We start from the raw sequence: 13,867 nt of genomic DNA, 5'->3' as shown, positions 1-13,867 counted from the left end.
GTTGTCTTGCATTGATTTTTTTTAAAGAGTTCAGTACATGCTCAATATATCACGTGCACCAATTAGCTTGCTTGTTTGTTTTAGTGTAAGTTTATGTATTTTCTCCTTATAAATGGACGGTTTGAGGCAATTGATTTATTTTATACTTTTTTATCTAAAAGTATTTTTATGTCCTTAATACATACCGTGTTTATGGAGGGGAACTTCTGGTTTTCCTTCTAATGAGATGACCATGAGTAGACAGGAATTCAATAAAAATCTATTTTAGTTATCTCAAATGCTGATTAAGATATTTGTATTAGTAAATGTGTGTGTGTGTGTGTGTGTGTGTGTGTGTGTGTGTGCGTGTGTTATAAAATCTTTAGAGTGACTTGTTTCCACAACAATTTTACAACAGCTTTACTTTTCCCTTGAATTTCTATTTGGAATTGGAGCCCCACCCCCATTTCATGTATTAGGATGTAAATAAACTGAATTGATAATTAATGTACTCACCACCAAATTTCTAACATTTTAGCAATGATGATTTGATTTTACTCAATCCCCTAAGCTGAAAGGTTAAGTGGTCTTTTCTATTCTATCTTTGTGCAGTGTCTATCTGTACGTCTATTTGTTCGTCTGTAAACTGTGCATGCAGCTCAACTGAGCCAAAGACTCCATCTATACGATAGGTTTAAGTTTAATAAAACAATGACCACTTAATTAAGGTAAAGAAGTTAGCCCAACTGTGTCTCAAAGAGTTTTTTTTTTAAATCTTAAAACACAGGAAAAAAAACATTTTTCAGAACATAGAGACTAGATTTTAGCATTAATTATGAAATATTTATATTCAGTATGTTTGCATTGCAAATCTGCGACTTTCAATTACACAATAAAATGCTTTCTTTGGTGATTCATTCGGGATATGAAGGTAGCGAAATATTTTTTTTCAGCTGTTCAAAGATTTATCACAGATTGTGGCAGATTCTCGTAAATTCAATCTTACTGCCTAGACCAAATTCAAACAGAACTGGTTTTTTTTAATACATGTACGTTTGTTCAATAACTTAACTATTTTAGCAATATCCATTTCTATGTCCTTTCCATTCTAAACTACTATACAGTTGTAAATTGTAATACTTGGTAAGAACCTCGTAAGTTGTAAGAAATTTGTATATGTTTATGCAATAAAATATGTTCAAACCAAGCGACATTGCAGAAAAAATGCGGGTTATGTAAATTTTTTTTGCAATGATCGCTAACTTCATAACCCGCGTGAATCATTAATGAAAGCATTTTATTGTTTATATTCACATCTTTCTTTTAACTAATTAATAAATTGATCGAAAAAAGGTAAGTAGAATTCACTAAAATACTGTTAATGTACATAAGTACGTTAGCTAAAAGAAACAGCCAAATCGTCTCCTGTGAGAATTTGAGTCTGAAATCATCATGATTATTTGGTGCAGTCCGTGATTTTTCTTAGGTAGTTGTAGGTCTCGACCTATCGATAAACAGGGCGTGTCAGTTTCAGCCGCTGTAGATTTCGACTAATCGATAAACGGGGCGTGTAGATTTCAGTCTGGCTGTTTCTATAGAGCTATGATTTCCGTAAGAAATAGAGGAATAATACTTCGAAGATGTAAATATTTTCCAACGTCATCACGTGTTTTGAGTATATTTATTTTTGTAAAATTAAATGAAACGTTAAATCTTACATAACAAATTTGATATGTACTTTTGAAAATTAATCATTAAATTAAATCTACTCCCTAATAGAAAAAAAAAAATTTATCTCAACAAAGTTTCTGGCACAACATTTTTAGTCGCGGAAGCAAACTAAATAACATGTTGATATGGCTGTTCATTGTATGTTTCATATCCCTGCTTGAGAGCGTATAAAATGGCTTTAGAGCGACGTTACACATATATTTCATTTAAAAAGACAACGGTATGAATATATATATATATATATATATATATATATATATATATATATATATATATATATATATATATATTAAAGCAATGAATGCTTATTTTTGGATGTCGTCGGTCCCACGACATCCAAAAATAAGCATTCTGTGCTTAAATTTTTTTATATAAGTCTTAATTATTTCAGTTTTAATAACCTTTGCGGGTCAGACAGTGGGGTCCACACCGGGGATGGGTCAATTTTTTTTGGGGGGGGGGGATGGAAATTTCTAACTAGTTAACCGGTTCCTAGGACGGAACGATGGTAACCGGTTATAAAATCAGTACATGTAATCGGTTACTCATATTAAGTAAAAAAAAAAGTTGTATATTTTAACGCAACTCCATTACAAATTTTGTAAATTAAAAGACTTTAAATTATTTGAGCAAATTAAATTGGAGACAGGTGGGGCCCTGGGTCATGAAAATATTGGCCTGAAAAGTTGATAATCATTAAGACTGTTAAAACAACATGCTGCTGTTCTGTCTTGTGCAGCTTCCTTTAAATCAATGCTAAATCACTGTTGAGTACCGGTGTTTTCCCACTTTTTAGCTTACCGAGACGAAGTCGGGGGGAGCTTAACATGCTATACCCCGGCGTCGGCGTCCGGACCTGGTTTTTGGTGCAGGTGCTGCATCTAAGGTATTACCTGTCCTATTTTCACTATACTTGCATGGATGTTGCATCTGGACCCAATTATGGACTTGAAAAACTTGATGCTGAATCTGGGCCATGAATTTCCGTTGGTGGAGGAGGTTATGGTTTTTGGAGCAGGTTAAAGTTTTTGGTGCAGGTGCCCTTTGGTGGCTAAATCTAAGTTACTACTAGTCATAACTTCACAAAACTTACAAGGATGGTGTGTCTTATGAAACTTACGCACTTGATATTCTAGAATGCTGAATCTGAGCCATAGGTTTCGGATGCTGGATGAGGTTAAAGATTTTAAGCTTCTTAAAGTTTTTAGAACAGGTGCCCTTTGACAGACAAATCTTAGTTATTATTGAATTAATCTTAATCAAATTTGAATAGATGATGCATCTAGTGATTTTAATTCACTCCCCAGGTGTGGATGCTGAAGCAGAGCTATAGATTTTTTGAACAGGTCACATGTTTAATAGATAATAGTGCTATTTCAAACTTGCATGATTGATTTAACTAGATAAATGAATTGCAAACGTAGCTTCAGATACAGCTACTTCGTTCAAACTAGCATGATAAATGTGTTTGTTGTTAAATGATAAAACACGATTCCTATGATGTAGTATTGTATAGTATGATACACTATTGTATTACATGTATATGATAAAATATTATATCATATAATATTGTTAAAAATTATGTTACAATATATCAGGTGATGCCTCGTCTCGGTGAGCTTTGTTCCATTCAAATTTCATCTTATAATATTTAAATTTAAATAAATGATGCCTTCCAGCATAAACCGGGAAACAAAGTGAGAATATTTTCTACATAAGTTATCTCTCTTATCAGAGGGACATTCCACCTTAGGAGTATCATCATAATGCTATAATACACATAACATATTATCTAACAGCCCTCATATAAGGCTCCTGGGGAGTGCAAGTGATTCATATCATAAATTATCCCACTTATTGACACAGGTGACAACTTTTCTCAATCAATAAGAAAAATATCAATATAAGTAACAATTTCAATAATAACTGTACAATAGATTAAAATACAACAAATAAATCTTTTGAAAGCAATTTATTATAAACCCTTCTCTGACATTATCATTTACATATTAGAATCTTCCTTTCACTGGCAACATAACATGCAAAGAATGCCAGGCAACTTTTTCTCTGCTGACAGCAAGTGCAGATGTGATAATTTATGCAAAAAAGATTAAATTATTCAAATATTAAATGTACAACAGATGCTGATGGACGGGAACAAATTGAAAGTGTCATTTGAAAGACTCAAAAGGTCTTTTACAAAACCACTTAATTGATTTGACTACTAGTTAAAAACCTTATATGGTTTCAAGGTATCTTGGCATGAATAAAAAGTATATGTAACAGAGAATCTTCTGAGGAATAAAAAGGCTCTGTAAGGAGATTCATTGTTAATGTCTATAACAAACAACTTTTGTCATAGATTAATTCCAGAGAGTAAATCATGACAGAGTTGACGGTAATGACCCTTATCACCGGAGATCCTTCTGACCTGCAGACCATTGTAACTGTCCCCTTGACACACTTCAAGTTCCATCTGAACATCCGAGTTCTCTAACCGAAACAAGTTTTCAGAAAACTGCACCACTCTTCCTTTGTTTCCAATTTGAAGAATGCGCTTAAGTTCCGAGAGAATGTCCTCAACAGTACGAGTTGAGGCAAGGTTGATGTTAGAGTTCACTTTCTGAATATTCACTTCATCACTCTGACCAAGTTGATTAGACTGTGATAGGTCAATTGCTTTTTCTGCATTTGATTGGCTTAAAGTGTGGTCTTTCATTCTTGAATGTTTTTGGTCATACTGAAAACTCTGTTGACTATGTATAAGATCCATTGCATTGTGTTTCTGATGATCAATTTGAGCATTAGGCCAGTTATAAGATGAAAATGGCAATTCACTTTGAGAAATGTCCCAATAAAGTGTTTTCCCACTGAGATATGGGGGAATGTTTGCTAGGTTTGAGTTATAAACCACTGTACTGAAAGTAGCTAAGCTCTTTTGGTGACTGTAGTGCTGAAAAGAATTTTGGGAAACAGATTTAGAGACCTGGTCTTGGAATGTGGAGAAACTTCCTGAGGTTTTTGGCTGTAATTGTATATCACTTTCTTCCATGCCTTCTGTTTCATCACCATCTGAATGTACAGCGGTGACATGACCATGTGTATCAGTTATACTGATCTGAGGTTTGTTCACATATTGTCTATGTCCTAAATCTCCCATGCCTTCTTGGTAAAATAGTGAAGCATGCATGTTGAATTCCTCGTTACTGTTAGTTGTATCACATGTATCTTGGGAGTCTTCACGAATCATTTGTAAATTTTGGAAATTCGTGGCATTGGGAGGTGGACTAGACCTCTGTTTTTGTTGGGTAAACGAATGCAGGAGAAGTGACTGGGATGTTGGAGAGTCGGTTTGTTGTCCTGATATACAATTTGGAGGGCTACCTCGATGGTAGTTTTGTGGCTGAACAAGATGAAGACGTTGTAACTGTTGATACAGAGATGATGTCTGTGTGTCTGTTTGTATTTGACTACTGTGATTAAAACTTGGAGAAGCTGGTGCGAGAGGTGGTGATGGAACGGGAGAGTGAGGCATGACATTGTTCTGAAAAATAAAAACCAAAACCACACATTAAGAATAATCAGAAAACATTAAAGATAAACCAAACCTGGATACAGAATTTTTGTTTACTAAGTTTTCTTCACAAGCAAGATATTTGCAGGAGGTTCTCAATAATATGATTGTCTCTGTATTTCTTGCCTTTAATGCTGTTTGTATCAGTATAAGATAATACATAAATTCATAAAACCAGTATGTAAGTGGTTTATCACAAAATATTGTAATTGCAAATGAAAACCACTGATTTTAATATGTTGCATATTCTTTGAAGATGCAATATTATATAAATAGTGCCTGTTTGGGAGGGTAACAGTTGAAATTGACACCCCGAGAAAACCATTGTCAACCGACGCGAAGCGGAGGTTGACAATGGTTTTCGAGGGGTGTCAATTTCAACTGTTATCCTCCCAAACAGGCACTCTTTATTTTGTTATACTGAATGTCTTTTTTAAAATTTTTAAGAAAATTTTACTGCTTTTATATAGGAATAACGTGAATTCTACAGCGAACCGTACGCGCATAATTTTCGCGCATGTAATATTTTTTAATGTTACCCGTTGCCAAGTGCGTTGCTAACGCTGAGGGTAATAGTAAATATTATTAACTGCGTCTTAACCAATCAGATTTCAGTATTTAACATGAAAGTATAACAATATAAAATACCACATTGAAGTTACCTAGCTATAGGTGTGATAAGAAAGACAATGTATTACTATTTTATGTACTTTAAGAAAAGGAACCTACACCTGTCAGTGAGTTTAGTTTTTACCAGTACTTGTACATGTAATGATCAAAATTTTACATCCAAAAAAAAAGTTTTAGTCGTTCAATAGTTGTTGTTGTTCAATTAATTAATAGATGTACAAATAAAAATAAAATGTTTGTTCAAAATTTAATATCCAATTATGCCCCACCTTACCACTGGGGATCAAGATTTGAACAAACTGGAGTCTACACTCACTAAGGATGCTTCTACACCAGTTGCAATCTTTTTCGGCCATATGGTTTTTGAAAAAAATATCATTTAAAAATACCAACAAATTTTATTAACAAATTTACATGATCTCCATAACTGAACTTCCAGTGGTAAAAAAGAGGTAGATTTAAAACCCAAAAGAGGTAGCATTATGAGCCGTCATTTTTGCTTATATTTTAATGTCCCCTGGAAAGAGGGCATGGCCCATTATTTTAGCAACTTGAACTCCCATTCCAAAAATATAATTTGTGCCTAATTTGGTGGTTTTGGTGAAGTTGGTGTTAAAGCTTGAAAGACCAAGAGACAAAATGTGATAAAAAAAAAAAAATCTTAAACTTACAATGTATCAAAACTTTTCTTGAGGTTGATTTGCATTAATTGGGGTGTAATAATAATTCTAATGGGCGTATTGGCACTTGCAAGCATACATGTACAGACTCTGAAGCATGCTACTACTACACATGCTAGATAAATTACCATCACTCAAACACTAAACAGTTAATCAAAGTACGGAAGTACTGATGGGAGTTGATTTTATGAGTCATTATTTCGTTTAATTAAAATCAACGATATGTAATTTTGAATGACGAGTAGTTTCTTTGCTGTATTAGAATTTACGCAAAATTTTTTTTAATACCAGTATGACACGAATAACGATAAAACCCAATAGGAATCATGTTGTTTTAATATTTATAGATAGAATTAATTTCATCAAACTATGTATCAGTAATTGAAATAATTCTTTACATTTTAAGGATTCAAACAATACTGAACTCTGAATTTTTCTGCTTGTCAGAGATTTATGGAGACAGCTGGGTGTCCCGTTGAACGAGACTACAATGAACTCTGGCTTGGATTTCATACGCCAGAGTTCAATATAATTTCCTATTCTGAATGCATATGACTGCAAAATTATCTGAGTTCGTACCAAAAATCTGTTTTCATGGCATTTATAGAAAAATTCCGAAAAACAATGCTTCTGAGTACTTTACATCGAATTTATTGATTATTTTTAAGACCTTAGTCTTGTAAGCGGTTATGATTTGTGCTTATATCCAAACACTATTTAACTTCCGGTTTGCCAGAGTAACTGCATAGGAGAGTTGATTAAATTTAACTCCTCAAAAAAAACCCCACTTTAATAGTAGGGTTTGCAATGAATGCTGAATAGTTTACCAAAAGTAATTCAAATAAATTCTATTTTCTCTGATAGTATTAAAGAAATATTTTTAAAATGACTTTTGAGAGAATAGAAACATGGAAATCCAAAGACTTCGATTACATTGTTAACAACAATTCATAAATTTGTAAAACAAAATATTGCGATCAAAAGTTCCATTTAATCAAATTTCCACCCCCCCCCCCCTTTCATGAATAACTTTATTGACAAAAAAGTCCATTTGGGGAAAGTAAAATTAGAAACACTAAATGAATTTTTAAAAAAGGTTTCAAATGAAGTCTTGATATACATGTAACATTTCACACAAAATGCTTTGTTCATAACACTTTAGCACTGAAATGCTGCCTGTTTTGCCAGAAATGCTGCTGTAGTTCATAAAAAAAGTTTTATTATTGGTATATCAGCATGCTTCAGGGTCTGTGTACATTATATGTCTACATGAGAGACAATTTAAGACATGAATCAGACACAGGTGTCAGTGGGATGGCATGCTTAATTTTGATATAGTGAAATTATGCATGTAGATACATTTGATAACAAGCATTCTGAAAGTATTGCATAAGCAATACATGTCCCCTGCCGGTTTGTAGAAATTTGTGAAAACAATGCACTCTTATGCAGAATATCATTTCTTACTGTCTTCAGTACCCCGAATCAACAGACCAAACCGATAACGAACCCAATTGTAATAATACAAAAAACCCTGTCGATTAAATTTACAACATAATGCTTGACACTATTTTACAGAACTTATTTGTTTGTTAGAAACAATAAAAGGAATGGTCCAAGTAATGCACGATATTATTACCGACTACATGCTTTCCTCGTTTATTCAATGCACACCAAACCCGATAACGAACCCGAACATTAAAAAATTGGAATATAAAAAAATAATTTTCTTGAAAATATGTCAACCAGACGCTACAAAAGTGTAAACTTGATCTGCAGTTTGACATTTTGAAGCCTTTCAGCAATTTTCATATCATTCCTCAAACGTATAAAGAAAAAAAGTGTGGAAAACTGAAGTGGGACAGACAGACAGATAGACAGACAGACGGACTGATGGATGGACAGACAGACTGACAGACGCAGAGGAAAGCTATATAGTCCCCTCCGGTGAAAACCGGTAGGGGACTAATAAAGCCAATACTTAGGCAAAGTGGCATTTGCAGATGCTAATCTCCTTTGTTCATTTTAAGATGTTTAGTACTAAGTTAACAATGTAAATTGAAGACTAAACCAATAATAATGCCAATAAGCAAAGCTAGCAAGTTTTAATCTGCTCATTAATAAAAAAATTAAGGAGAAACTCTGCAATTAATATGCTAGCTAAAGCAAAATATGCAAAATGTTATGCTTACAACATTCTAAACAATAAGATGCCTAAAATGATATTATGCAATATTTTTTTTTATTTTTTTTTTACCAATTACTAGTTTTCAAGGCCCCGAACAGTCACATATCACATGTATGTGTACATCTAAGATATTGCATCAGTTCAATGTTGCATTAAAATGGCTTTTATTAACATACCTAAGTTGTATTTTTACTACACTATAGCTATAGCCTGGCAATTGCTTATGCAATGAGGCCAGCTGAAGAGTACTTAATTTCTTAAAATCATTTTTGCCGTTGCATTTTGAAAAAGGTTATAAAGTAACATAAGGTATGTTTCAAAAATTAAACGCACTGCATTTGTAATATTTCTGTACTATTTCTCAAAGCAGAATTTCTAGTGGTGGTGTAGAGGGTCCACGTTCGGTTGAAGAGAATCCCAGAAGCCGGCTATAAATTGCTCTATGGGCATCGCCCAACTAGAAAAAGATTTCATATGGGATTGTAACGAAGCTGTGGAAACATTTTATCAAATAGCCTCTATCTGTAAGTTTCTCATAAAGAAGAAGGGTGGTAATGTGTAATTTGAAAGGGCCATCTGATGTGAGAATTCATCCCAGATTAGGGATAATAACAGGGTGTGAAAACCCCCAAAGGTTTTCTGCTCTAGATGTTCTAATCAATAACAAGAGGCCAATTGGCCTTAACGGTCACCTGAGTAGCATATATCCAATACACAAACTTGTCATGGAGTCTCATAGAAGAATTATAAATTTGTAATGACAACCACATTTAATTCAAAAAGAACTGTGAAACCTATAATTTTGGTGAAAAACTAAAAGATCTGGTCTACAAAATAATGAATTTAGTTTTCCTTTCAGGTGTGTGGGAGTAAAGAAGATAATTTTTTAACGTTATATGCATTAACATCTATACATCCATTTTGGCCCTGCCCTAGAGTCAAAACCCATACCCCAGGGGACATGAAAATTAAAATTTCAGTAGAGGACTTCCTGGTAAACATAATTATTAGTCGGTTTTTTTTATACAGATGTGCGAGAATAGAGAAGAAGATTTTTAAACATTATATGCATTAACACTTTATTGCCATATTGCCCCCCCCCCCCCCTCATGTCCTGAACCCCTGACCCAGGGGCCATGAATTTCACAATTTAGGTAAAGGAGATTGTGGATATCATAACCATGTATTCAGTTTTTTGATATGGCCATATTGGCCCCACCCTAGAGCATGAACACCTAACAAAGGGGTCATAAATTTCACAATTTTAGTAGAGAGCCTCATGGACATCATAATCATGCATTTAGTTTTTAACAAATATAATTATATAGGAGTAGAGAAGAAGATTTTCTAAGATTTAATACATTTTTACTATTTGGCCATATTGGCCCCACCCTAGAGCCTGAACCCCTGACCGAGGGGTCATGAATTTCACAATTAAGGTAGAGGGCTTCATGGACATCATTATCATGCATTTAGTTTTTAACAAATATATATGATAGTAGAGAAGAAGATTTTCTAAGATTTAATATATTTTTACTATTTGGCCATATTGGCCCCACCCTAGAGCCTGAACCCCTGACCCAGGGGTCATGAATTTCACAATTTAGGTAGAGGGCTTCATGGATATCATAATCATGCATTTAGTATTTAACAAATATATATGAGAGTAGAGAAGAAGATTTTCTAAGATTTAATACATTTTTACTATATGGCCATATTGGCCCCACCCTAGAGCATGAACACCTAACAAAGGGGTCATGAATTTCACAATTTAGGTAGAGGGCTTCATGGACATCATAACCATGCATTTAGTTTTTAACAAATATATATGGGAGTAGAGAAGAAGATTTTCGAAGATTTAATACATTTTTACTATATGGCCATATTGGCCCCACCCTAGAGCCAGAACCCCTGGCCCAAGGGCCATAAATTTCACAATTTTGGTAGAGGGCCTCTTGGACATCATAACCATGCATTCAGTTTTTTCCTCACATGTGTGGAAGTAGAGAAGAAGATTTTTGAAAATTTGGCTTTTTTTGCATATTTGGCCCCGCCCGTGGCACCCCAGGGGTGGTAGAGCCATAAATTTCACAATTTAGATTCTTCTTACCATAGAGATGCTTCACACCAAAAACTGGTAACGATTGGCCTGGTAGTTTTCAAGAAGAAGTTAAAAATGTAAAATTGTTAACGCACAACGCACGACGACGGACGAAGACCAATTGCAATAGGTCACCTGAGTGACTCAGGTGACCTAAAAATGTGAAAAATATGGTACAAAATGACTGTTTTGTAACATTTATCAAAAGGAAAAAAAAGTCAGCTCAGAAAAAATGGATTAAAAAATTGCCATATCCGTAGAATGACAACATTGACATTGTGAGGATGTTAGAATGCAAATACATGTACAAGCATCCGTTTTGCGCTCATTCAATTTTTGGTTTTATTAAAAAATGCAACTTTGATAGTTTATAAATCTTCCAATATGCATGTCTGTGAATAATTGTAAGTTTAAAACCCTCCACAGAAGATAATACAGCTATAAACAATATGTATAGTTTTGCAATGACCAGTGATTTATATGAAAATTTTCGCACTTGTCTACTATGGGTCCAAGGCAAAAGAAGTCTAAAAATATGCATTTATAAAAGATACAATAAGCACAGAACCTGCAATAAATTAAATCTACTTGTATACCATAGGAATTACAGCAATATTTGTGCAGCAGCAGTTTGCTATGCTTGGATACTATCAAATTGTTTGTAGTTATCATTTAAACTGCTTGATTCAGTGGGGTGGTTTTACTCAGCATTTGCCTTCATGTTTAAAGCAGCATATTTTTATATAGATTTTGCATATACCAATAGCAAACTTTAATGTTTTGAAAAATTATTCTTAATTTTATCACTCTGGCATTTATACAACTAAAGGCTGCAAGAAAATTGGTGCCAGACCAAACAAACCTAACAAGTAATCAGAACTTGCTTTTACAAGTGAACTTGTGACTAAGTCATGAACCATTCTAGTTTCATTGGTGCATCATTCTGTCATGTAATGCAACCAAAACAAGGTAAAATATGGACATTGATGGTTGTTATAAAAGCATTCCTATGTGCTGTTAAAATAGTTTCCCATTCCCATAAAAGTATAGACTGTAAATACAAGGAAAAATATATAAAGCTACCACCATGACAAGGCTTAGTAAGGCCACATAAAATTATTTTTTGGATTCTCATCTCCGCCTGCCCCTTTGAAAATGGCCTGCCCTGATGCATTTTATTTTATTTTGAAAAAAAAAATTGAAAAAAAATTTTGGTGAAAAAAATCGGGCTTGGTATACAAAAAAATTCAAAATATTTTAATGGATGCCTAAACATGTGGATGGTTTGGGTGATTCAAGTCATGATTGTTATCATAAGGATACAAATGTCTTGGTGCATTAACAATTAAGTTGGAAAAAAAATGGAATTAACCAAAAAGATTAAAACTGGGTTTTTGTACACATATTAGCATTAACAATTTAAAAGAATAGAGCAGTTTTTATTTCTAGAACATGAACAGTGAAAAAGGTGATTTAAAAAAAATAAAAAATAATAAATAAAATCTGCACACTCGCCCCATATTTTTGTAAATCAAGATGAGAATCTTAATATTAAATTTATGTGACCTAATCAATTTGGGGCCAATGGGCCACACTGTTAACATCTTGCCTCTTCCTCAACCCAATAAATTCAACATAAAGAACCATTTCTAACAAAAGTAATTATCTGCCCCAAAATCTTGTCACTGGAAAATTAAAAAAAAGAAGGGAAAACCAAGAGCTGGGTAAATTTAAGTATTTGTTGGCCATATTTTGATTAGTTTTCTATAAAAAGAAACATTAATTTTGGGGCAGATAAAATATTGTATGACAAATGGTCCTTTATTAAATAAAATTTCACTATGAACAAAATTCTTGTTGATATAACAGTAGTCTCTGATAATAAGCCCAATCCCTGTGATGGGTAAGAGTTGGAAATAAGTAATGGCTACACCCATTCATAGCAGGCATACTATATTACATCTTTGAGAAACATATAGGACTGATTATCATGAGGTGCATTCTAATAAGCTAGAGGTGACAAACCTGTTATAAATACTTTGGGTAAAACTTTTTAATGGAGTAGTCCTATAAAAGGAGGAAAGTAGTTGCATGTGGAAATTACAGTGAATACATCTTATTTCAAATTAGTTAGTACGTGGTACATTCTAAAGAAGTAATACCTGTATCTGAGTCATTGTTCATTTACTGTTAAATGTATGGATTGAAATCTTGTTTGATACTTGAACTTTGGGCATTTATTGCTTTAAAAATATAAAACCTCCAAACAAAATAAAACAGATGTAATTTTATCCATTTTCAGGTAATGAACATTACATCCACCTTCATGTCATACTAGTAGGAGTATAAAGAATGTTTACAATAAAAATTTCTTATCACATCACCACACTAACTTACACCAGTTCACTGAATACTTCACTGGATTTTAGGAAAAACAGTTATGTTGTGATGTGTGGTTTGATTTTATTATAATTAAATCCTGGTGTGATGCTTAACTTATAAATCATACTGTATACAGAGTTATTTTCGCCCCCGTGTAATTTTCGCCCTTTTACACTTGCAACCAGTTTCGCACCATCTTGTTTTCGCCCAGACACAGTTTTGTTTAAAGAGAAATAATATGAGACTTTGGGATTTGCCAAGTCTTAAATTCGCCCGCTGACAACGAGGGTGAAAGGAACAAAAATAAAACGGGGGCAAATATTTCCCTGCATGTATACAGTATCTTTTACTGGTTATTTGTCTGAATGAGTACAAAAGAAGAAAAATAGTAAAGTAAAATGCAGTTTTCTACCATATTTTGATGAATATAATATGGTAAATAGTATCCAGATCCAAATGAATCTACACACTGAGCTTAATGTTTTAAGAGTTGTTCAACCTGATGATTTCTAGAAATGTATGGATCTAGACTACTTTTAACCAGCCTTGGTCTCATGACTGATGGTTATACAGTAATATCAAATAACTATCAAGAGGCCCAC

General features: G+C 33.5%; 1 protein-coding gene across 2 annotated transcripts in view; it reads right to left on the bottom strand.

The window, feature by feature from the left end:
* Nucleotides 1–3,667: 3,667 nt before the first annotated feature.
* Nucleotides 3,668–13,867, bottom strand: part of LOC128155319 (serine/threonine-protein kinase SIK3-like) — a 36,058-nt gene continuing 25,858 nt past the window's right edge. The window contains exons 15-16 of one of the 2 annotated variants that reach the window (XM_052816964.1): nt 12,909–12,950; nt 5,119–5,254 (exon numbers count right to left, since the gene is read on the bottom strand). In XM_052816964.1, coding sequence (XP_052672924.1) covers nt 12,912–12,950 — 39 coding nt within the window. In that variant the 3' untranslated portion in view covers nt 5,119–5,254; nt 12,909–12,911. Of the gene's footprint in view, nt 5,255–12,908; nt 12,951–13,867 lie in introns of both variants that reach the window. The other variant, XM_052816963.1, reaches the window with a different exon arrangement.

Source organism: Crassostrea angulata, chromosome 7, assembly GCF_025612915.1.
Source record: "Crassostrea angulata isolate pt1a10 chromosome 7, ASM2561291v2, whole genome shotgun sequence".
NCBI classification, from domain to species: Eukaryota; Metazoa; Mollusca; class Bivalvia; order Ostreida; family Ostreidae; genus Magallana; species Magallana angulata.
This window is presented reverse-complemented; position numbering and strand designations above follow the sequence as displayed.